The sequence below is a fragment of the Trachemys scripta genome, chromosome 6 (assembly GCF_013100865.1).
Source record: "Trachemys scripta elegans isolate TJP31775 chromosome 6, CAS_Tse_1.0, whole genome shotgun sequence".
Classification (NCBI taxonomy): Eukaryota; Metazoa; Chordata; order Testudines; family Emydidae; genus Trachemys; species Trachemys scripta.
This window is the reverse complement of record NC_048303.1, coordinates 64,696,269-64,720,061: the sequence shown is the minus strand read 5'-3', so window position 1 is coordinate 64,720,061 and position 23,793 is coordinate 64,696,269. Positions and strand designations below refer to the sequence as shown.

Here is a 23,793-nt window from a genome sequence, read left to right as displayed (position 1 = left end):
GGGGAGAGATTGCTTACTTCATGAAATCCTGTGGGTGAAAGTGAATGAGTTTGAAAAGGAGGTGAAGAGCATGTATATTTCAGAAACTGTGGGGTTGGCAGAGTAAAAGGGTATGTGTGTAACCTGCCCTCACACTCTAAACACAAGTAAGGGTTCACAACTGTAGACTATGGTCTAGGACTGAAAATACACATAAAAGTCCTAAATTTTACAACAGTTGTATCATATAAGAAGGGCAGGAAGGAAGAGGAATACAATGAGCAGGTTTCAGGGAATATGATTGAGAAAAGGAAACTTGCAGTGCAGGATTTGACTTTTTAAATAATTATTAGAAACAATTAACAGTCCTAAATCAGGGGAAAGAGATGACATCTGCAAATAATTAGGAAGTCACTTAGGCAGAGAAGCTGTTTGACACAGTTAAACTCATTGTGCTATATTCTGGCTCTGGATACACAAACAGTTTGCAATGGAATCATTGAAAGCCCTCATGCAAAGGCCCTATTTTGATAGTTATTTTATAATGGGCATATTAAAGGTCTGACTTATACAAAAGCACAACAGAAAAGCTTATGCTCTAATAAATTTGTTAGTCTCTAAGGTGACACAAGTACTCCTGTTCTTCTTTTTGCGGATACAGACTAACACGGCTGTTACTCTGAAACAGAAATTCAGTTTTGCACACTAAAAATCTGTACTTAAAAGACCCAATCCTATGATATGTATGTGTGTACAATGTATATTTTACATTAAAATTATCTGGCTGACTTAATTGCTCTTTACCAAAACTTTTTTTTTAATTGAAATAACTTATTTCACTATAAGTTTTTAGTTAGTGGTTTTCTCCCAACTCTCAAAACCTTTTCTTTTTCTAATTGTTTAATATTTTATTGATCTTAACTATCCATATATTTTATCTTATTGAAAAAGCCTAATTTCCATCTCTCTCTACAACTACTTTGCTCACTTTCCCTCCTCTCAGATGGTTCTCGAAAAAGAGCTCAGTCAAAACACATCTAATATTATTTTCTATTTTCAGCCTGAATTCAAGAAAACGCTTTTTCAATATGCAGCCTACACACTGATGTGACAGTGTCTCCTCATTTATGTCCCAAGATTTTGAACATTCACTGTACATGCTGGAAAGGTTGCTAGTTTAATATTTCTGGGGCAGGCTTATTTTCATTGGACAGGTTACTAAAGAGTGGTATGTAATTTGTTTGCTACAATGAAAAATATATTTGATTAAAATATGCTTCTTGTTCCACACTTGGATGCCAGCTGACTCTGAAATCCTCTAAGAATGATATCTTCTCTTAACTATTTTTATCATAAAACTGATGTGGAAAGGTATATGAGAAGAGAGGACAACAGGTTTCTAATGCAAAGGTCACACCAAGAGTTACAACCACAACTGGCCACAAAATAATTGGATATAATACATTTCTTGCTGCTTATTGTTAAGAGAATTCTAACAAATTTTAAGTGTCTCTGATATTAAAAACCATTTCCAAAGACTCAGAGAAGTCTCCTCAGATTTTTAAAAAAGGCAGCAGCCATCAATCTCTGAATTAATTTCACATAAATAAACTGGGCATGGTACTAGGCTTGTGTATGGACAGAGGGCAACTGCAGTTTCTCATTCCCACATAAAAACACAAAGAATTAAAGCTACAAGCTACCATTATCTTAGGGACACTTCTCTCATAACCTGCAGAAATCACTAAAGTTTATCAATGTTATAAGGCTGAACTGAACCCCTGGATCTGAACAACCCTGAATTCTGAGAACGTTAGGATAGAAAAGTAAACATTGTAGCTCAGATCCATCTCTACTACTGTATTAATATAACAAACAGGTCTGGTTATAGGATCCCATTATTGGGGGGAGGAGGAATGTGGATAGTTTAGGGCCGCTGGATATGGCTATTGCAAAAAACTTCCAGGAATCCAGGGTCTAGTCCCTGGAGTTTTTAAAAAAGTAATATTTGGCTACTGTGTCAGTATTTTGCTGTGATTTGTAATTTTTATAAAGGATGAATTGTGTACATAATGTACATATTTTGGCCTTTCTGACAATAATTTGGGGGCTCTTAAAGTTCATTTGGGAGGCAAATGTCCTCTTCCCCCCACCATCAAGGTAGTCAGGGTTTGTTAATAAACTAAGGCATCAAAGACCAACAGTCACGGACTTATATTCAGAGTCCAGGATGAAACTGGTGAACCGGTTGGTAATATGCTCATCCTACACTGGTATCAGATTTTTAAAAAATCATACAGTCACATTTATGACACAGAAAACACTGCTATACTGGCAAATGACATTGCATGGAATAACAAATTAGATGGCAAAAGACCGACTTAAGAGTCTTCAGTTACTTTCATGAGCTGATAATATATGTTGGTCCTTTCCATTAACATATCATCTTAGGTATTAAAATTCCCCACTCTCCCGTGGGCAAATAATTCCCTTAAACGAGATAAGATATAAATTTTAAAATCCATATGCATTCACATAACAGGTATTTATTATTATTTTGAGAGAATCAGAGAATTTTGTGTGGGGAAAAGGACATCTTGTACACATCAATGGGTTTTTATTTACACCTCTACCCCAATATAACACGAAATCAGATGTAATGCGGTAAAGCAGCGCTCCGGGGGGGCATGGCTGTGTGCTCCGGCGGATCAAAACAAGTTCGATACAACGCCGTTTCACCTATAACGCAGTAAAATTTTTTGGCTCCCGAGGACAGCGTTATATTGGGAAAGAGGAGTATTTGTTTTTTAAAAGGATCTGCCAAGACCCAGGTAAACCAAAATCAGAGAAAAGAGATCCATAAATTCCCAGGCCAGAAATAATCATTGTGCTCATCTAATCTGACCTCCTGCATAACAGGTCATACAACTTCCCCAAAATAATTTGTAGAGCATATCTTTTAGAAATCTAATCACAATTTTAAAATTGCCAGTAATGGAGAATCCACCATGACCCTCAATAAACTGTTCTAATGGTTAATTACCCTGAATGATTTAAAAAAAGAAAAGAATATCTTATTTCTAGTCTGAATTTGTCCAGATTCAATATCCATCCACTGGATCATGTTATACCTTTGCCTGCTAGATTGAAGAGCCCATTATCAAATACTTTTTCTCCATGTAGGTACTTAGAAACTGAAATCAAGTCCCCTTTTAACCTTCTCTTTGTTAAGCTAAACTGAATGAGCTGCTGGAGTTTTCACTATAAGGCATATTTTTTAATCCTCTAATCATTCTTGTGGCTCTTCTCTGAACCCTCTCAAATTTGTCACCGTCCTTCTTGACGGTGGACCACATAAATGACTTGTGGACAATATAAATGCACACAGAATTCCATCAGAACATGTGCCAGACACAGAGATAAAATAACCTCTCTACTTCTACTTGAGGTACCAAGTCAAATACCTGACAGAAGTCTAAGTATATTACATCAACACTATTACCTTTATTAAGCAAACTTGTAATCTCATCAAAAAAGATATCACATTTGTTCGATGGGATCTATTTCCCATAAACCCATGTTGACTGGCATTAATTATATTACCCTCCTATAATTCTTTATTAATCTAGTCCCCCCTCAGGCACTCCATTATCTTGCCTGGTATAAGAATGTCAGGTTAACATTCTTATGACCTCAGTCATCCGGTTTAGCCTTTTAACGTATTGGCATGTTAGCTTTCTTCCTGTCTTCTGAAACTTCCTCAGTATACCAAGAATTATTAAAAAATCAACATTAATGGTCCTGCAACCTCCTCAGCTAGTTCTTTTAAAACTCTTGGATTTGGACATGCTGATTTTAAAATGTCTAACTTTACTGGCTGCTGTTTAACCCCCTCCTGAGGTCCTGGCAATATGGAAAAAGTGTAATCATTATCATAGGATATGACTGTTTTTTTCCCCCCAAATACAGAACAGAAATATTTACTGAAGACTTTTCTGCATTAATATTGACAATTCTACTACTGTACCAATACCCTTGTTTTTTTCTTTTTTGTTCCTAACATACTTCAAAAAACTTCTTACTGTCCTTAACTCTGCTGACCATAGATTTCTTCTTGTTTTCATTTCCGTCCCTTATCAATTTTCAAAAATACCCAGTGGAAACTAACAAAAATGTACTAAATGTTAAGTGTACGTTATCTGCTATGTAAAGTAATATCTATTCACAAAATGTTAATTCTGCTGTTGGAACACAATAAGATAGAGAACTGTTTCTGTGACACAACTAACAGGCAGAAAGAGAAGAACCGAAAAACTCTGAGTATGCTGGCTACTTCTGCCCTCAGTCTTAGAATGCTGAACTCAAAGGTATGCACTTGGCCCCCATCAATTACTGTTCAAAAAACACTCAGGAGCTGCAAGACTAGGCACACATCTCCCACAAGTGGGCCCTATAGAGGCAATGTCACAAGGCAAATGATTCACATTTCTCAACTTCTCATTTTCTTTTACTTTTATCTTCATTGACTTATTACTTATTATTATTTTATTTTCACATGCCTAAATCACTAATATTCTTGTATTAGATTATTCATATTTATGACTAACTTAGGTTCCTATCTTGCAATTGGCTCCTTGCAAGACGGTGGACCACTGACCCCATATGGAACCCCCAACACTAGTTGCAGGATCAGAGCCTTATTCATTAACATTCCGACTGTTGCTGCAAGATGGCCGCATGCTGTTTCTGTTTTCTTTGACATCTAAAAGTATTTTAGCATCAGTATTCTTTACATTTTTATGGCAATTTCCACAAGCTCAGAAAGTTTTCAATACCACTCTGAAGTTTTGTCAGTCAATACCAAGCAGGTGAATATATTACCATCAATATTACTTTTGTAAAATTTTTCAATAGTAACCATCAATAGCAAATACATAATTTAATTTAGTTTACAAAAAAAGTAAAGTTAACTGCAGTCATGACCACTGAACTCAAATTCTGTTCCTAGGGAGCAAATAGCTCATTTTTTATTTCTGATTTCCTTGGTGGTTTTATTCTCTACATGCAAGACCACATCCACATCTTCACACAGATCTATTATTAGTCTACAAAATCTATCTCAGCAAACTTCAAAAGCTCATCGATATGAGGTTTTGGGCAGTCAGGGTACAGGTAGGAGGTAGGGTCCTGGGGGGCAGTTAGGGTGGCGGGTGTCTTAGGAGGGGGCAGTTAGGGGACAAGGAACAGGGAGGCTTAGGTAGGGGGTGGGGTTCTGGGGGGCAGTTAGGAGCAGGGGTCCCAGGAGAGGGCAGTCAGGGGACAAGGAGCGGGGGGAGGGTTGGGGGCTCTGAGGGGGGCAGAAAGTGGGAGGGGCAGGGGTGGGGCTAGGGCGGGGCTCCTCCCGTCCTCTTTTTTGCTTGCTGAAATATGGTAACCCTATTTTAAGGAAATGATCAAATGTACTTTGCAGAGGTTGCACAATGCAGAGCACACCATCCAATAGTATGTGTCAGAGTACTCCATGCGGTTTCCTAAAATAAGCATGCCTGAAGCTTCTTCACTGTCCCATAACGGTATGAAACCCAGGTCATAGCTCCAAAATGATTAAAGGAAAGGGAAAGCACGCAAAGAAAAGTGATTACTTTTATTAATTCTGAAGCCTTGCAATTCTTTATTTCATAATTTATTTTGATCTAGCAACTAAGTTTTTATTAGAATCAGGGGTGGGGGGAGTTATGTAGAGCCAATAGATCTGCAATGATTTTTTTAATGCATTAAAATGTTCTATACTCATTAACATTTTTATTCAACGTTTACTACAATATTGTCTTACTGTCTGGAAATGCTGAACTGGAAGTACTTTCAAAAATGTGTTAATGGTTGTCTAGTTTCACAAAGTTTTTGTAACTATTGGTGGCTAAGATCCCACTTTCTAAATTCTTGCAGTCATACGCATCAATGAATCACAATAAATATAGCACATGCCTTCTACATCAACAGTGCACTAGAGGAGCTATTTATCATTGTGACACTGGCAAACCAGGGACCTGCTCATGCCAAAGTCCCCATGCCTCAAATGAATATTGACAAATACTCAACTGAACTCAGCCTGGCTCACTTGTGTGTTAGTATTGTTAAAACATGTATTAGAATTACAAGAATGTGTTTAGACTTGATTGACTTCTTGTAAGTTGCTACATGCATTAATCTCACTTATACAATCTTTAAGGTGCCACCAGACTCCTTGTTGTATTTGAACATTGGTATTGTAAGCTTCTGTAACTATTTAAGTCACCACACAAGAGAGAGACTAACTAGCGTGAAGCGTCCATCTGCAACCAAAGGTGTTATATCCTGCCCAACAGGGAAGGTCCTTTTACACCAGAAAAAACAAGGAGTCTGGTGGCACCTTAAAGACTAAGCGATTTATTTGGGCATAAGCTTTCGTGGGTAAAAACCTCACTTCTTCGGATGCATAGAGTGAAAGTTACAGATGCAGGCATTCTATACTGACACATGGAGAGCAGGGAGTTACTTTGCAAGTGGAGAACCAGTGTTGACAGGGCCAATTCAATCAGGGTGGATGTAGTCCACTCCCAATAATAGATGAGGAGGTGTCAATTCCAGGAGAGGAAAAGCTGCTTCTGTAATGAGCCAGCCACTCCCAGTCCCTATTCAAGCCCAGATTAATGGTGTTAAATTTGCAAATGCATTGGTGTTCTTCCTGAAAACACCATCCTGGCCACCATGGATGCAGAAGCACTTTACACCAATATTCCACATGAGGATGGACTACAAGCTGTCAGGAACAGTATCCCTGATGAGGCCACAGCATGCCTGGTGGCTGAGCTTTGTGACTTTGTCCTCACCCACAACCACTTCAGATTTAGGGACAACTTATACCTTCAAGTCAGTGGCACTGCTATGGGTACCTGCATGCCCCATAGTATGCCAACATTTTTATGGATGACTTAGAACAACGCTTCCTCAGCTCTCGTCCCCTAGTGCCCCTCCTCTACTTGCACTACATTGATGACATCTTCATCCTATGGACCACGGAAAGGAGGCCCTTGAAGAATTCCACCTGGACTTCAACAATTTCCACCCCACCATCAACCTCAGCCTGGACTAGTCCACACAAGAGATCCACTTCCTAGACACTACAGTGCAAATAAGTGATGGTCACATAAACACCACCCTATACCGGAAACCTACTGACTGCTATACGTACCTACATGCCTCCAGCTTCCATCCAAGACACATCACACAATCCATTGTCTACAGCCAAGCCCTAAGATACAACCGAATTTGCTCCAACCCCTCAGACAGAGACAAACACCTACACGATCTTTATCAAGCATTCGTAAAACTACAATACCCACCTGGGGAAGTGAGGAAACAGATTGACAGAGCAAGACGGGTACCCAGAAATCACCTACTACCGGACAGGCCCAACAAGGACAATAACAGAACACTACTGGCCATCACATTCAGACCCCAACTAAAACCTCTCCAGCGCATTATCCACGATCTACAACCTATCTTGTAAAATGATCCCTCACTCTCACAGACCTTGGGAGGCAGGCCAGTCCTCGCTTACAGACAACTCCCCAACCTGAAGCAAATGCTCACCAGCAACTACACACCACACCACAGAAACACAAACCCAGGAACCAATCCCTGTAGCAAACCTCGTTGCCTACTCTGTCCCCATATCTACTCTGGCGACACCATCAGAGGACCCAACCACATCAGCCACACCAGCAAGGGCTCATTCACCTGCACATCCACTAATGTTATATATGCCATCATGTGCCAGCAATGCCCCTCTGCCATGTACATTGGCCAAACCGGATAGTCCCTCCGCAAAAGAATAAATGGACACAAATCGGACATCAGGAATGGTAACATACATAAGCCAGTAAGTGAACACTTCAATCTCCCTGGTCATTCTATTACAGATTTAAAAGTCACTATCATTGAACAAAAAAAACTTCAGAAACAGACTTCAAAGAGAAACAGCAGAACTAAAATTCATTTGCAAATTTAACACCATTAATCTGGGCTTGAATAGGGACTGGGAGTGGCTGGCTCATTAACAGAAGCAGCTTTTCCTCTCCTGGAATTGACACCTCCTCATCTATTATTGGGAGTGGACTACATCCACCCTGATTGAATTGGCCCTGTCAACACTGGTTCTCCACTTGCGAAGTAACTCTCTGCTCTCCATGTGTCAGTATAGAATGCCTGCATCTGTAACTTTCACTCTATGCATCCGAAGAAGTGAGGTTTTTACCCACGAAAGCTTATGCCCAAATAAATCTCTTAGTCTTTAAGGTGCCACCAGACTCCTTGTTGTTTTTGTAGATACAGACTAACACGGCTACCCCCTGATACTTTTACACCAGCTAGACTATTGTGAGATATTAAAGAGACTGTTGTTCTGCAACCCCACCCCCACCCCATGGAGAGGAGTCATGCAAGTGGATTCTTCCCATCAGCTGAACTTGCAGCTCAGAGCACATGGAAGGAGGGGATTAAAAAACCTCTAAAAAAAAAAAAAAAAAAGGAGCTAAAAAGATTACTATGCTGCTTGGACTCTGGAGGGCAAGGTTTCTAGGCATAAGCAAGGGATTCCCAGCTGCTTAGCCCTAAGGACAGAGAGCTTGCTTATTATTGAAACTTCTATTACTCTTTGAAACTTAAGATTGTAACTCATTTATATATCTATGTTTACCTGCTTTTACCTTGTAAATAACTCTCATTTCTTTTTCCTATTTAATAAATCTGTATATAGTTTATTACAGAATAGGCTATGAACACTGTCTTTGGTGTGAGATCTAAGGTGCAACTGGCCTGGGACAAGTCACTGGTCCTTTGGGACTGGGAGTAACCTGAATATTACTGTGATTCTTGGAGGGAAGGATCATCTATCACTAAGGTAGGCTCACTTGGGTGGCGAGACAAATCAGAATATCCCAGGGAGCTGTCTGTGACTCCATGTCAAGGCTGTTATAGTGCCTAAAGAGTTTATATTTGGTAATTGGCTGGTGAAATCAAAGTCTAGAACTCACAGCCAATTTGGGGTTTGTATCCTAGTTCTTAACAGTCTCTCAGATTGGTACTCATGCTCCTGAGTAACACCAGGTGACATGACAATCATCTTTTCCCAGTAGTGGCTACACATCTGTGTCAGAAAAGGCTGTGTTGTGACAAGATTATAAATCCTCTGTGAACTGATATCAACATCAGCTGGTATAATACTGCATTTTTGTAAATGTTAAAATGTTTAAGAAATATCTGAAAAAATTGCAAAGTTCCATAGTCACTTAGGATTGTTTTCAAAATTGTAAAAATATTTGAATATTTTCTTATTGTTTAAAGCATTAAAGTTGTATTGTCAAAGTTGTATTGTCTGCCAGGACATAACCCGCCATTAAAGGCAGAATAAACTTTTATAGCCCCCCGTGTGATGACTTGTAGCTCTAAAAATTGTATATACTGTTTCATTTCGTAAAATGTTCCATTGTCAATTAATGGCTAAATCTCAAAAAAGAGCCCCTAATCACATATTGCACTACTATTGGTAAACAGTACTTCATGTCCCATAGATTATGGAATTATGAGAGAACTGCTAACTTTTGTAGGAGTATTCAGAAGCGCTCTCATGTAATTTATGTCTGGAGTATAATTTGCTGATAGATAGTAACATCCTTCTTCAACTGTGGTCATCAGAACTGGACATGGTATTCCAGTAGCACCAGAGCCAAACAGTAAAATAATCTCTCCTCTCAACTGAGATTACTATTTATGCATCCCAGGATAACATTCGCTCTTTTGGCTACTGTGTCCCATTGGGAGTTATGTTTAGCTGATTATCCATTATGACCCCCAAATCATTTCCAGAGTCACTGCTTTCCAGGACAGAGTCCCCCATCCTCTAAGTACAGTCTACATACTTTGTTCCTTGATGTATACATTTACATATTGTTGGCTTGTACCCAATATACTACGCAATCCAGATTGTGCTGAATCAGTGACCTGTCCTCTTCATTATTTACCACTCCCCCAATTTGTGTGTCATCTGCAAACTTTATCAGTAATGACTGTTTTCTTCCAGGTCATTGATAAAAATGTAAAATAGCGTAGGCCAAAAACCAATCCTTGCAGGACCACACTGGAAACACGCCCACTTCATAATTTCCTGTTTATAATTATATTTTGAAACCTATCAGGAACCTGGTTCTTAATCCATTTAATGTGTGCCATGTTAATTTTATATCATTCTAGTTTTTTAATCAAAATGTCCAGTAGTACCAAGTCAAACACCTTACACATGTCTAAGTATATTATATCAATACTATTATGTTTATCACTCAAATTTATAATTTCATCAAATTATCAAATTAGTTTGACAGGATCTATTTTCCATAAACCCACATTGATTTGCATTAATTACACTACCCTCCTTTAATTCTTCATTAATCGGGTCTCTTATCAGCTGCTCCATTATCTTGCCTGGCACATCCTGATGTCCCTTTTTAAAAACTGGCATAACATTAGCTTTCTTTTAGTCTCTTAGAATTTCCCCAGTGTTACAAGAGTTATTGAAAATTTACATTAATGGTCCTCCAAGATCCTTAGCCAGCTCTTTTAAAACTCTTAGATGCAAGTTATCCAGACCTGCTGATTTAAAAATGTCTAACTTTTATAGGTTCTTTAAAACATCCTCCAGCGATATCAGTGAATGGAAAGAGCGTCGTCAACACCATATGATGAGACCATATTATCTGTTTTTCCTCAAATACAGTACAGAAATATTTACCGAACACCCCTACCTTTTCTGCATTATTCCTGATAATTCTACTATGTTCCTCTAGTAATGGACCAATACCATTGTCAAGATTCTCTGTGTTCTTAATATATTTTTAAAACTCCTTCTTATTTCCATTAACGCTATCGGCTAGAGATTTCTCATGGTGTAACTTTGCTTCCCTTATCAACATTCTGCAATTCCTAATGTCTGATTTACATTCATTATTACCAACTTTACCTTTCTTCAATTAGTTTTTTATAATATATATATATATATACACATACATACACACACACACACACATATATATACAGATACACACACACATGTGCGTGATCTGCAATCATGACTACTAAACATCTGGGGAATAATCTGAGTGTTACAGAGAGGCCAGAAGGCAATGATTTGCACAGGTAGTGGCTGTTATCAACTCAGAAACAAGGATATATTAAGTTAGCCAGTCTGATATTGCTGGATGAAGTAAAGCGATCAATACCAAAATCCTTCAAGACTTCTGGTTTTTCCGATAATTAATGAGGTTACAGAGGAGTCAGGTATCTGAAGAAATAATGAAATCTCGGCTGAAGCTACCATGTTCTGCCTTCTTGGTACCAGCAGGTACTGATGCTTATATTAGCCACATCTTTCTAGCAGGGTGCAACAAGCTCCACTGGTAAGTAAGGTTATCTTCCCCTTCTCCTGGGTCTCCAAAACAGAAAGAGACAATAAGTCTTTCCTGAACTGTGGCACATTTCAGTTCTAAAAACTCTGCTATTTGAACTAGCAACTTCTGAAACTGTCTACAATCATCAGGAAGCTACACCAATGAGGATATTAAGGACATTAACAGAAGATACTGTACTTTCCTTATCATTAGCAAAAGACTGGTTGATATCATCTTGTGCTTCATGCCTATTTACCTTGGATAAGTAATTATGAATGCTATCCAACAGCGAAGAAAGATGGACAGTTTAAGAACCGAAGAGGAATTGGCACCATGTAATAGATGAAAGCAAATCAGCACAAAGGAAGTCACATTGTCATCACAAGAGGGAGAGCCTGATAGATACTAGGGACCTGGGACTGCCTTTGTGACCAACAAGGAATCAAAAACCAAGTCCTCCAAGAATTGCCAGCGGGTCCCTGGGACAAAAACTAGCACCATGAAAATCCCTGCCACCAAAATTGCCTTGGTAGCAACAGACACAAACAACAAAGTAATTTTTTTGACACTGGAAATATAGGACAAAGTGTTCCACTGACTTTGTACTGAATGATGGTAAAAGACCCTGCACCAAAAGTTTCTGCTCTATCATTTTAGGAAGCTCAGAGTTTGAAAACAGCCAACTTTATCCCTTCACAGGAGTAGGCCCTTGACTTGAGGACAGATCTAAGGGCCTAGTTTAGGAAAGACTGGAGTAAAGTGTGCTTGTTTTTTGGTGACTGAGGCAAAATAAATTAAACACAATGAAAAATGACTGAATAATGTCCGTCACCAAGGCACACCAGACAATGTGTAAGTGCATCCATCTCCAGGAAGGCTAAGGGGTATGAGATATACTGCTTAAATTGTTTCACCCCACATTGGTCTTTGGGATTCAGACCAGATAGGATAACCTGAAAACATGCAGGAGCTGTTTTGCGAATGCAACTGTACAACAGCACAGAAACGAAACAAAAACTTTTTAAACAATATACAATTACTAGTAAGAACTAGTAAATCTACTAACACTACTAAAATATACTACTAGTACAACAAGAAAACAAACCAAGACTCTAGGAACAGAAGGATGTTTCCTATGCCCACAGCTAGTCACACAAAAGGAGGAACTGAGATGACTGGGGACTGCACAAACCTTTATAATCTCAAAGAAGAATTTTAATTATTCTTCAGTGTGTACTCACAAACAACAGTAGAGTTTTTTATTGTAGGATTGCTCACAAAGTAGAACAGCGGTCATAGCTCTTTTACAATTCAAAAGTGCGTAGATACTACAATGATGAGTATAATACAAAACCAAAAAATACAGAAACTATACAGAGCATTAAATATCTGAAACAAATAGATAAAGAATTACAACAATGAACTCACAGACTGAAGAAAAAAAAGATATAATTTTGGGGTCTTCAGTCTTAACAATATCCCTTTAAACCAAGCAGGTTAGTTTGAACACATTTACTTAAACTTCTAAAATGAAATCATAAGCTTTGTCATGTAATATTTAGATAGCAGTATTTTATGTACATTATATTAGTCTTCAATTCTGCAAACACTATGAACAGTAACCTAGACCATTTTGTATTGTTTTCTTCCTACTTGCATCAGTCTCTTATAAAACCTTAATTTCTAAATTTAAAGCACTCTCTGAAATAGGGCAAACAAGTACGTCAAAAGAACAGAAGGAACCTCCATTTACATAGCAACTTCAATAAGGCCTTGGCTACACTTACCAGCTAGTTCGACGGCTGGAAATCGAAGTTCTGGGTTCGACTTATCGCGTCTAGTCTGGACGCGATAAGTCGAACCCGGAAGTGCTTGCCGTCGACTGCGGTACTCCAGCTCGGCGAGAGGAGTACCGCAGAGTCGACGGGGGAGCCTGCCTGCCGCGTGTGGACCAAGGTAAGTTCGAACTAAGGTACTTCGACTTCAGCTACGTTATTCACGTAGCTGAAGTTGCGTACCTTAGTTCGAATTGGGGGGGGTAGTGTAGACCAAGCCTTACTGTTGAAATTATTTAGGAGTTAAGCAGAATAGACACATGACTTCACATCTAAACTAGACAGTGCAACTGAGGTCAAGTGTTAAAGTGCTTTCAATAATTTTACATCCATTCTACTGAGCAGTTATAAAGGAAGGTAAAATTATAATCATACACGTCTTTGTCTTGAACTGTACCTTTCTCTAAGGTGACACAGAATTAAAAGTTTCTCTAAAAGGCCTGTCTTAACTTTGAAATAACCTAGGTCTGCCATATAAATTCACAAATGCTTAAACCACTGAATCTTCATAAGAGACTTCAAGAGTGTATTCATATAGAACAGTAGCAATGTGTACTTAAAACTGCAAGTTGTGACAGAAAGAAAGGCCCCCAACACAAAATTTAATCCATCCCTTCAAATCTTCTCAGCACACACAGGCAAATATAAAAAATAAATTCTTGTTGGGAGCAAAAATAGAAACATGCTTTACTTTCTTGTGACTGGTATTGCAAAAGATCTGAGATTATGGTTTAGGAAAGTGATTCTGAATTATACATTGTCATTTTACAACATTTATAGAAATCATAACAAAGTTGCTTTACAAATGTCTGAAACTAAATGTTTTTCTGACTAAGAACAAATGGCTATTTCAGAACTATGTCCAGAGTTGAAATGGAAAGATTTAGTTCTTAATTATACAGGGCTGGTTGATGTGTGAGATAATGGCTGAGTGGATACCAAAAACCTAGCTACTGGAAGGAAATATGAAGATTGTTAGCTCTTTCAAATTATGCTTAGCTGATAAGGCCTCAGCTGGAGTATTGTCCCCTCTTCCAGTGGCGTAGCCAGAATTGCAGCCGAGGAGGAGCGGCAGAGAAAAAAGGCACCGGTCCTTCAGTGGCATTTCGGCGGCCCTGCGCATGCGCCAAAATGCCGCCGAAAGACGGAGTGGTGCTTGCTCAGGGCCGCCCGCTTCCCCGGGCACCGAGACCCCCGGCCACGCTCTCAGGGCCAGAGTCCCGGCCGGAGCGGCGGCCAGAGCACCGGGAGCCAGGCCAGCCTGTGGCCCCGTTTGTGGCCACCCAGAGCGCCGGGAACCAGCAGGCCAGCCCGCGAAAAAAAAAAAGAAAAACCCGGAAGCAGCCAAGGAGGAGGGGGGTGCCCAGGTGGGCAGGGGGTCAGTGCACTGCTGCTGTTACTACTCACTTCATCAACAACAAAAGAAGTTTCCTCCCCCGACTGGAACTCGTCCACCTTTCCTCCGGCTCGGACCGCAGCTGCTCATGCCGCCAGCCTGTAGCGAACTTCCCGTCCCCGGATAATGGCAGAGAAGTTTTTAGGGGATGGGGATGGGGCGTTCGCTACAGGCTGGCGGCGTGAGTGGCTGCAGTCCGAGCTGGAGGAAAGATGAGGAGACTTTTTTGGGGGGAGGAGACTTTTTTTGTTGTTGATTAAATGAGTAGCAAGAGGGAGGAGACAGCGGAAGGACCAGGAAGCAGCGTTGAGTGAAGGACCCAGAAGTGGCTCTGAGTAAGTATGAAAATTAAAAAGGCGCCACTTTTGGGGAATGTGGTCAGGGGAAGCGGCCACTTCACCTGAACCCCCCTAGCTACACTACCGCCCTCTTCTGAACGCCACATTCCAGGCAAGATGTAGACAAATTGGAGAAAGTCCATTTAAACAAAAGTGATTAAAGGTTTAGAAAACATGACCTATGAGGAAAGATTGAAAAAATTGGGTTTATTTAGTCTGGAGAAGACAGAGGAGACATAACAGTTTTCAAGTACATAAAAGGTTGTTACAAGGCGGAGGGTGAAAAATTGTTCTCGTTAACCTACAAGGATAGGACAATAAGCAAGGAACTTAAACTGAAACATGGGAGGTTTAGGTTAGACATTAGGAAAAATTTCCTGTCAGGATAGTTAGGCACTGGAATAAATTGGCTAGGGAGGTTGAAGAATCTCCATCATTGAAGGTTTTGAAGAACAGGTTAGACAAACACCTGTCAGGAATGGTCTAGTTATTATGTAGTCCTGCCCTGAGTGCAGGGGACTGGACTAGATGACATCTTGAAGTCTCTTCCAGTCCTACGCATCTATGATTCTATGACTATGTAGGCCTCTTATTGTATGTATAGCGCTTTATAAGATTTCTTGTTTCCATCTATTCAACAATGACTTCTTGACTATAAGGTGAAGTTCAATTTCAAATTTTGATTGAAATAATGCCACATTTAAGACTGGAGAAAGGAAGAAATACTTAGATCTGGTTTTCAATGTGCATCAGTTTATGGAGAAGGAAACCAATCTCATGGTCTATGGGTTACTGAGCCAGGAACAGATTCTACCTGGAAGGTCCAAAAAAGAGGGAAGAGAAGAATGAAGTATAAGAAAGCTTTGTCAGACTCAGAATGACATCCTTCCAGAAGGATGGTATGTGGTACTTGTGATGCAGACCCTGGAGTGTGTTAACTGGGATGAATCTTCAATGCTCTAACAAAAAAACTGTAAACAGCTCAGGAAGCTACAGAGTAATGAGCAATAATGAGTTATTAGTTAAGTGTTTTGGAAGCTAGAGTAATCACTTAAGAGGAACTGAGGAGTCTGCTATCTTGAAGAAGTCAGTGAAGCACTAACTGAATGAGATAGTTCTGATTAGTCTACAAACTGCTTAACATTTTTTTTATAATTGCAAAGATCATGGTTTAAAAGGTTAAATGAAATGCAGCAAAATGTTCTATTTAACAAAATACATAGGATATATGCATACCTTAACAACAGGATTCAGCAGAACTACACCTGATTTCTTAGTAATTACTTGTTTTGTTGTGTAATGATGGTCTATAAGCTGAGGAATAGTTGGAAACCCAGTTCCTTCAAATCGGTACTGATTCTGCAAGGGGGGGAAAAAAATCAGTTTCAGAACAGCTCCAATGAGGAAATGCAAAAGATGCAATTAGCAACTCTTACCCATGAATAACAGGAAACAGAAAAGTTTAATTTCATAGGATTAAATCTTGGCCTCACCCAAGTCAATACAAAAACTTCCAGCGACTTCAATGGGACCATGATGTGGGTCATAACGACTAGAAAAAATATCTATTCATTCAATTAGCGTAGCATGATAAAATAAATATAGATCTCAACTCTTAAATTAAAGCTAGAAAGAAGGAAGTCCTTGTGATTCAACAGATGGCACAGCAGCAGTAACTTTGAGACATATTAAATAAGAATAAAAGGATATGCAACTAAATAGTACCAAGTTAAAGAACAAAAAACATTTATTTTAAGACCACATCTAAACATGTAAAGTGTATAAAATAAGCATGTATTGCAAAAAATATCTTTGAAAAATCTAAAACACACGGTAAATTCCAGCTCTCTAGCTCAGAAACAGAGCTTGAGGAACAGGGGCCAAATCTTAATTCACCGTGCAATGTAGTCTCCAGGCAATGTGTGATAAAAGTGGCAAATGATTCACTGGCACACAGAGAATTAAATTTTTGGCAGCTCTTTAATAATAATAATAATGTGTGACCAGCACAGTCTTCAATAGTACTTAGATAAAAGTCCAGCCACCTCCATACTTCAGAAATGCTGAGTGAGATGAAAGGCATTTTTGTCTCCCCACACTTCTGTCCCTCTCTGTTTTTGCTATCATTCTGTCTCTCTCTCTCTTTTTCATTTTAAATATTAAAAAAGTTCCTGCTGTGGCTACTGTAACTCTCTTGCCATCATGCTGGAATTGTGTAGATTCTTTTACAAGCTGTACTTCCTATCACAGAATGTCAAGAAGCATTGTATCTGTAGGTGTAGAGAAAGAATGCAAGTGACATAGGTACACTAGTGGCTGCAAGGGCAGTGATAAGAGATTTAGAAAATTCTTTGGGAAAAAACCTGTACTGCTCAGTTCAGCCTCTTACAGTCCTGAATTCTGTACAGGATTTCAGTGACTAGTATATGGGATAGTCTATTTGTGCCTCTATAAATTCATGGTTATCTCCATTTATTCCCTACTCAGCACTTTCCTCAACACAAACATTGCCATAAACAATGTGGCCATAAACATTTAGTACAAGTAAAGCCAAGGACTGGAATAGTAAAAGTGATGTAAATTGAGATTCAGGTTAATTTGCACTGATGGGCAAAGAAAATTAACTAATACTGTTAAAGAATTGTTTTTAATCTACAGTAAAATACTTTACAAGTACACTCAGTATACTAGGGCTCTTAAGGAAAATGACTTTTTGGGAAGTACAATAACTGCCTGCCAAAGGTATTATCATTTTTTAGGCAAGCAAGGCCAGTTTGAACAGATGAACATTCTCACTGTATCATCCACTGCTAACTGCCGCTCATCAAACACAAGCTGCTTGTCTGTACTTTCAAGGCCCTTCGTGGGGATTGGTCCTGCTTTGAGCAGGAGGTTGGACTAGATGACCTCCTGAGGTCCCTTCCAACCCTGATATTCTATGATTCTACCCGCACCCTACCTATTATCTCTCATTCACTGTCAAAATGTTGACCCTGGTCATCCCATGATGTCAACCTCTGTTGCTCATTTCTAAATTTTCAAGCAAGCACCTTCATGCTTTTTCCTATGCTGCCCTCACACTTGGTAAGTGTGAAACAGCCACAAAATCACCTCATTATTTTCCTTCAAATCCCTCCTGAAAACTCATTTCTTGTGATGCCTACAGATAAATTGACAAGTTAGGCTGCTGGAATGCAGAAATCACTGCCTAGTATGCTGACCAATATTGTTGTGTTGTTTCTTTGTAATTCCTGCCAATCTTTCTATTCATAACCGTGTGTTTTCTCCTATCTTATACATAGGTTCTAAGCTCTTTGGGGCAGGAACCATTTTTTCTTCTGTTTGTACAGTGCCTGCCACAATGGAGTCCTGGTCCATTACTAGGGCTCCTAGGCGCTACAATAATACAAATAATTGAGAATAATTTGAAAATTGATTAACACTGAATGACAGCAATGTAATTAGATGCTTAATAATAGTAATTCTTATTCATATTCACAGGGCTAAACTGATGACCAAATTTGGAGTCAGGAAGGAATTTTTCACCAAGACTTAATTGAAAGGAACTTGGACTTCCTTTTTGCAAATATCATGGAATAGACAAAATTCATTACATCTAGGAGGTATATTCTCAGATCCATCAATTTCTTTACCAGAAATTTAGTAATCAGCAATTTTAAGTATTAGGACATTTTTATTAATTATTATTATTATTATTAACTATTTGTACTGCAGTAGCTCCTAGGGGCCCCATTCATGGACCGCTGTAAAAATATGTAACAAAAATTGGCCCTGCCCCAAAGTGCTTACAATTACTTTTTAATTGCTTAAATGGATTTAAGAATTTAACCTTAGACACCAAAGTCTGAAAGTTTTCAGAATAAGATATTAATTGTTATAAGAAGTTGGCACCCATTAGCCAAAAGAGGTGCTCCTATATAAACAAGTGTAATACCCACTGAGGAGGATAAATGGCCTCTGTAATTAACCGTAATATATTCTCTATATTCCATACTTTTAAAAATATGTATACTTTGGACCTTATAGTCAAAGTTGTTTTCTTGAGGAAATATTTAAATTTATAAAAAATATACACTCATTTCTTAAAAGTTCAGTTTTAGTTAAAAACAAATTAGCAATTCCTATTTGTTTTTCACAGATTGCCTGACAAATTGATTAGTCAATGGCTGCATCTGACCAGTTCAATATTTCAAAACACTGTGGTCAAATCAAACAGGCTATTTAAATAGCTGGACCACTGCACTGTTCTAGAGTCTTGGATTCAGAGGCAAATTCACATCAACAGAGACCAGGCTTGTCAATGATATGAGACAATGCTGATGTTGTTACACAATGTGATGGAGGTTTCAGACTCCCCCTTTTATTCATGTGTGGTCGCAACTGGGGAATCTAAGAATCAAATCTGACAGCTGAAAAGATATACATCAGGCCCTTCCACTGAGAAACAATACCACACAGAGACAGCTATTCTAGCTAGGGATGGCAGGTGAAACTGGAATGAAAATGCAAGGAGATATTCTTATCCAAGAATAAAGAAATAGGAAATAACTTAGATCTCTGGGGATTGTGCACACAAAACTAGGAAAATTCATGTAGTTTTGAAAATGTCTTATGCTTATATTTTGATCTATCATTTGGAATGTATGTTACCAAAGAGAAGCAAAATCATGTGTGTCATGCTCATTTGTATCCTATTTGTGAAATCAGACATATGAATTAATATAACAAATAGTGATCACATGCCCATTTCCGATAGGAAACATCAAGAAAACTGGCACTGGAACCATACAAGAGTCCTAGAAAAAAGGACACTGAAAAAGTGAAAATGACAGGATTGTGATATTGATGCAAGGGAAAAAATATTTTTCTCATTTGTGTGCTTCAATTGTTTTGTAAGTTTCTGAAATTTCTTCAGGCAAAGTATCTCTACACTTGTGTGGTATTAAGTATTGAAGTTTGGGGTAGTGGGGAGAGAACATGAAAGTGAGAGATGCTGTGTAGTAGTCTCTACATCTATAAAACTGGTAAAAGCTAGGAAATTTTATGTCAGTTCACCCAACAGTTAAATAATTCTTTACAAAGGAATCTGATGGAGTTGGCAGCTAAAATATCACTATCCTGCTATATATCATTGCAAGACTTTCAACAGCATATTTTTGGATGGTTTTGTTATGGAACTATCTGAATACAGATTATCTTTTATCAAGTCCAGCTCTGATGCAAAACTCAGTCACTAAAAATTCTCTGGGTTTTCCCAGTAGCCATTATACTTTTCTATTCTCTTTAATACCCAGGCCTTATTAGATGGAGGACTTAGTAGCACTCTTCCTTCCAATAGAAGAGTATGGATAGCTTCTTCTGAGACCAACACTAAGCCAAAACTGTCTATGAAACAAAAATCAGGAGATCCGGAAACAGAGTCAACTCAACCCATAAACAAGTCAATTTTTGGTCACAGCCTTGGGAGTAAGAGCCTTGAAACCAAATCTCCATCTTGACAACAATGATCAGCTTAACTCCAGTACAGAACAAAATTATATGAGTAATTGTTTTAAATTTTGGTTAAAAGAATACATTTTTCCTTTCCAATCTATCATATTCTATAACGTGACATTTACCTAAATTCATACAATAAATTCACAGGTTACAATTTACTATACATTCCACATAAAGGGCAACACTAATAGATACAAATTTACTAACATGAGAAAAAGGTCAACTCATCCTTGGTCTAAATTTAGAGATTACATTTGAGAAAACATCTCATGACTTTCCCCAAGCCCACAGAGACAGGCTGTGAAACATTTAAAACTAAAAGATTTTAACTAAATTTGGCATTTCAAACACCACTTGGTTGTAGCCCTGGGATGAAATCCTGATTCCGCTGAAGTCAAAGGGGCCAGGGTTTCAGCCCAGAATCTAATAGAAATCATGATAAACTACTTGCTATCTAGCTGAAATAACTGTATTATGAATATACTAAAAATAAGTTATTTTGATATAGAACTTATTTTAACACAAGATAGCATCTGGCTTATAGTGTTTTCTGTAAAGGTTTCATATTGTAGCTATTATATTTGATGTTACTGCAAGAAGACTCAAAAATGCCAGTTAAAAATATTTATTTTCAAATACTTTTCATAGAGTACATATAAGTGATTGTCACTATATTAATTTTCCCTTTGCTGTGCAAATTATTTCTAAAGCAAAATAGTGTAAAACTGGAAAGATCTGCTAGGGAGTGTGAAAATTATTTAGTCCAAGTATGTGGCTAGCCTCTTTTATTATAGCATTATCCCAAAATGAAGAATTAGGTGAGATCTGTGATGTTGCACTCGATATGATTTTATGAAAATATGCTAATGAGTGTGAATATAATGCAACTGGAATATGCTTCATGCAAAAGGTCTCTGTAAGGTATCATTACAAAGCTTATAATCTACTGAGTGTGGTCATCCTATTTCTATGTATGTATCATTCTTGTGTCTGAAACTATAAATATGAAATATAACTCTGAGGGCCTATTGTAGTTATGCAAAGTGTGGGCCATTAATGGTGGTTTGGAATCTTAATGGCTCTCATCAACCAGGACAATTGACTGTGGATGGCTCTGTTTGCTTGCAGGCCTTCCTGTGAGTCAGGCTGGGAGGAATGAAGGCTTGGGGTCTCACAGGAAGTGTGACCATGTCACCTGGTTCTGAAATCCATCTTAAACCTGGTGCTTTTTCATTTAGAAGGAGGGGTGGGAACCCAGAGACACAAAAGATTCCCACCTTGTGCCAAAGCTATACAAGGGGGAAACAAAACAAAGGGGGCTGCAATCATGAGAAATCCCCTAGCTACCACATGAGCTGGAACAAGGGCTATACCAGGGGAAAGGATTGTGCCCAGACTAGGAAGGTGTCCAGTCTGTCATGGAAGTTTATTGAAACAGCTGAGTGTGAGATTTTATCTGTATTCAGTTTTCTTACTGTACTAGGCTTAGATTTGCGTGTTTTATTTTATTTTGTTTGGTAATTCACTTTGTTCTGTCTGTTATTACTTGGAACCACTTAAATCCTACTTTTTGTATTTAATAAAATCACTTTTCACTTATTAATTAACCCAGAGTAAGTATTAATATATGGGGGGGGGGGGAAACAGCTGTGCATATCTCTCTATCAGTGATATACAGGGCGAACAATTTATAAGTTTACCCTGAATAAGCTTTATACAGGGTAAAACGGATTTATTTGGGGTTTGGACCCCATTGGGAGCTGGCTGAGTGCTGGAGACAGGAACACTTCTTAAGCTGGCTTCAGTTAAGCCTGCAGCTTTTGGGGGACATGGTTCAGACCTGGGTCTGTGTTTGTAGCAGACTAGCCTGTCTGGCTCAACCCAGGCAGGACACTGAAGTCCTAAGCTGCCAGAGGAAACAGGCTCAGGGGTAGTCTCAGCACATCAGTTGGTAGTTCCCAAGGGGTCTTCTGTGATCCAACCCATCACAAGGTCCACTGACTTTCTGTGGATCATATGAAGGTTTCGGAGTCATTGTTGCCACAGTCTCTGTTTATATAGGGTCAGTAACTTGTTTAGAGGAAGCTACAACTGGGATTTCAGAACAAACAAACCAACAAACAAAAAAGATTTCTGTCCTATTCCCAAAGGCCCAAATTAATCTCAGGCAGTATCAACTTATTCCAGGCTTATGCATATAACATGCTATAAAAAAAAAAGACAAAAACAGAAGTCCTGGACCAAGGAAAGTTTGGCACTGTGCAATGAACATTGATGAATAGTCACTCAATAAAAAAATATCTTATTTGGCCAAAATTTGCCTGATACATTCCTTGATTGTTTCAACCGTTGACCAGCCCACTCTCTCATTGCTTTAAGGTGCACATTTGAAAGTGTATGTGTTATGCAGCTTAATATATTTCAAACTATCATTGAACTCTACAGGAAAGCCTGATTCCTGTAGTGCATGGTGTCCAGTCCTTCCTAGTGCTAACTATCTGCACCTAGTTCCTCTCCTTTGCTACAAAATCAAGTAAGTTTCTTTTCTATACTTCTTGGGAAAGCTCTATTTACTCACCTCCTTTGTAAAGTGCTTTGAGATTTACTACTGGTGAAAAACACTACAAGATCTAGGCAGTAGTATTATTTATGAATAGGGTGTCAGATGATTTTTGACTGGTGGATAAATGCTAATTTCAAACTATTTACTATGATCAGAGCAATATATATTACACATAATTTATAAGCGGCATATGCACACAAGAAAAATTCATATTTCTCTTTCTCAGTCTACTGGTTCCAGAGTTCTAAGCAGATTCTTTAAGGCCTGGTCTACACTGTGAAATTAGGTCAGTATAACTATGCTGCTCATGCATGTGAAAAATCCACATCCCTGACACTGTTGCCAATTTTGGTTGGACGTATTCCTGGAGCTTTCATCAATGATATAATCTTTAATTAAAAATTAATCTTTATTTTTTGGAGACTTCAGAGCAATCCTGGACGGTTAGCAACCCTAATTATGACCATGTGAAAAGATGGGGTAACATTGAAATGGCTTTGGAACCTGAGCTATCATACCATTATCGAGCACCAACTATAAAAAAAGCAGTGTGGGAATCAAAAAAATAAATTGTACATATATAATACATTTAAATTAGTAGTTTAAATGTCTGAAGTTACATTTATAGAAGTAATTTTCTGCTTTCTAATAGGGAAGAAAAACCATGGAATAACTTCACACCTTT

The 23,793-nt window shown here is 38.5% G+C and overlaps 1 protein-coding gene across 6 annotated transcripts in view; it reads right to left on the bottom strand.

Moving 5' to 3' along the window:
* Positions 1-23,793, bottom strand: part of FER (FER tyrosine kinase) — a 424,085-nt gene that overhangs the window by 230,906 nt on the left and 169,386 nt on the right. For all 6 annotated transcript variants that reach the window (XR_004646238.1, XM_034774460.1, XM_034774461.1 and 3 more), the window contains one exon: positions 16,265-16,387. Coding sequence is in view for 5 of the 6 variants with exons in the window: in XM_034774460.1 (XP_034630351.1) it covers positions 16,265-16,387 (123 nt within the window). In the remaining variant the exon portion in view is untranslated. The remainder of the gene's footprint in view (positions 1-16,264; positions 16,388-23,793) is intronic.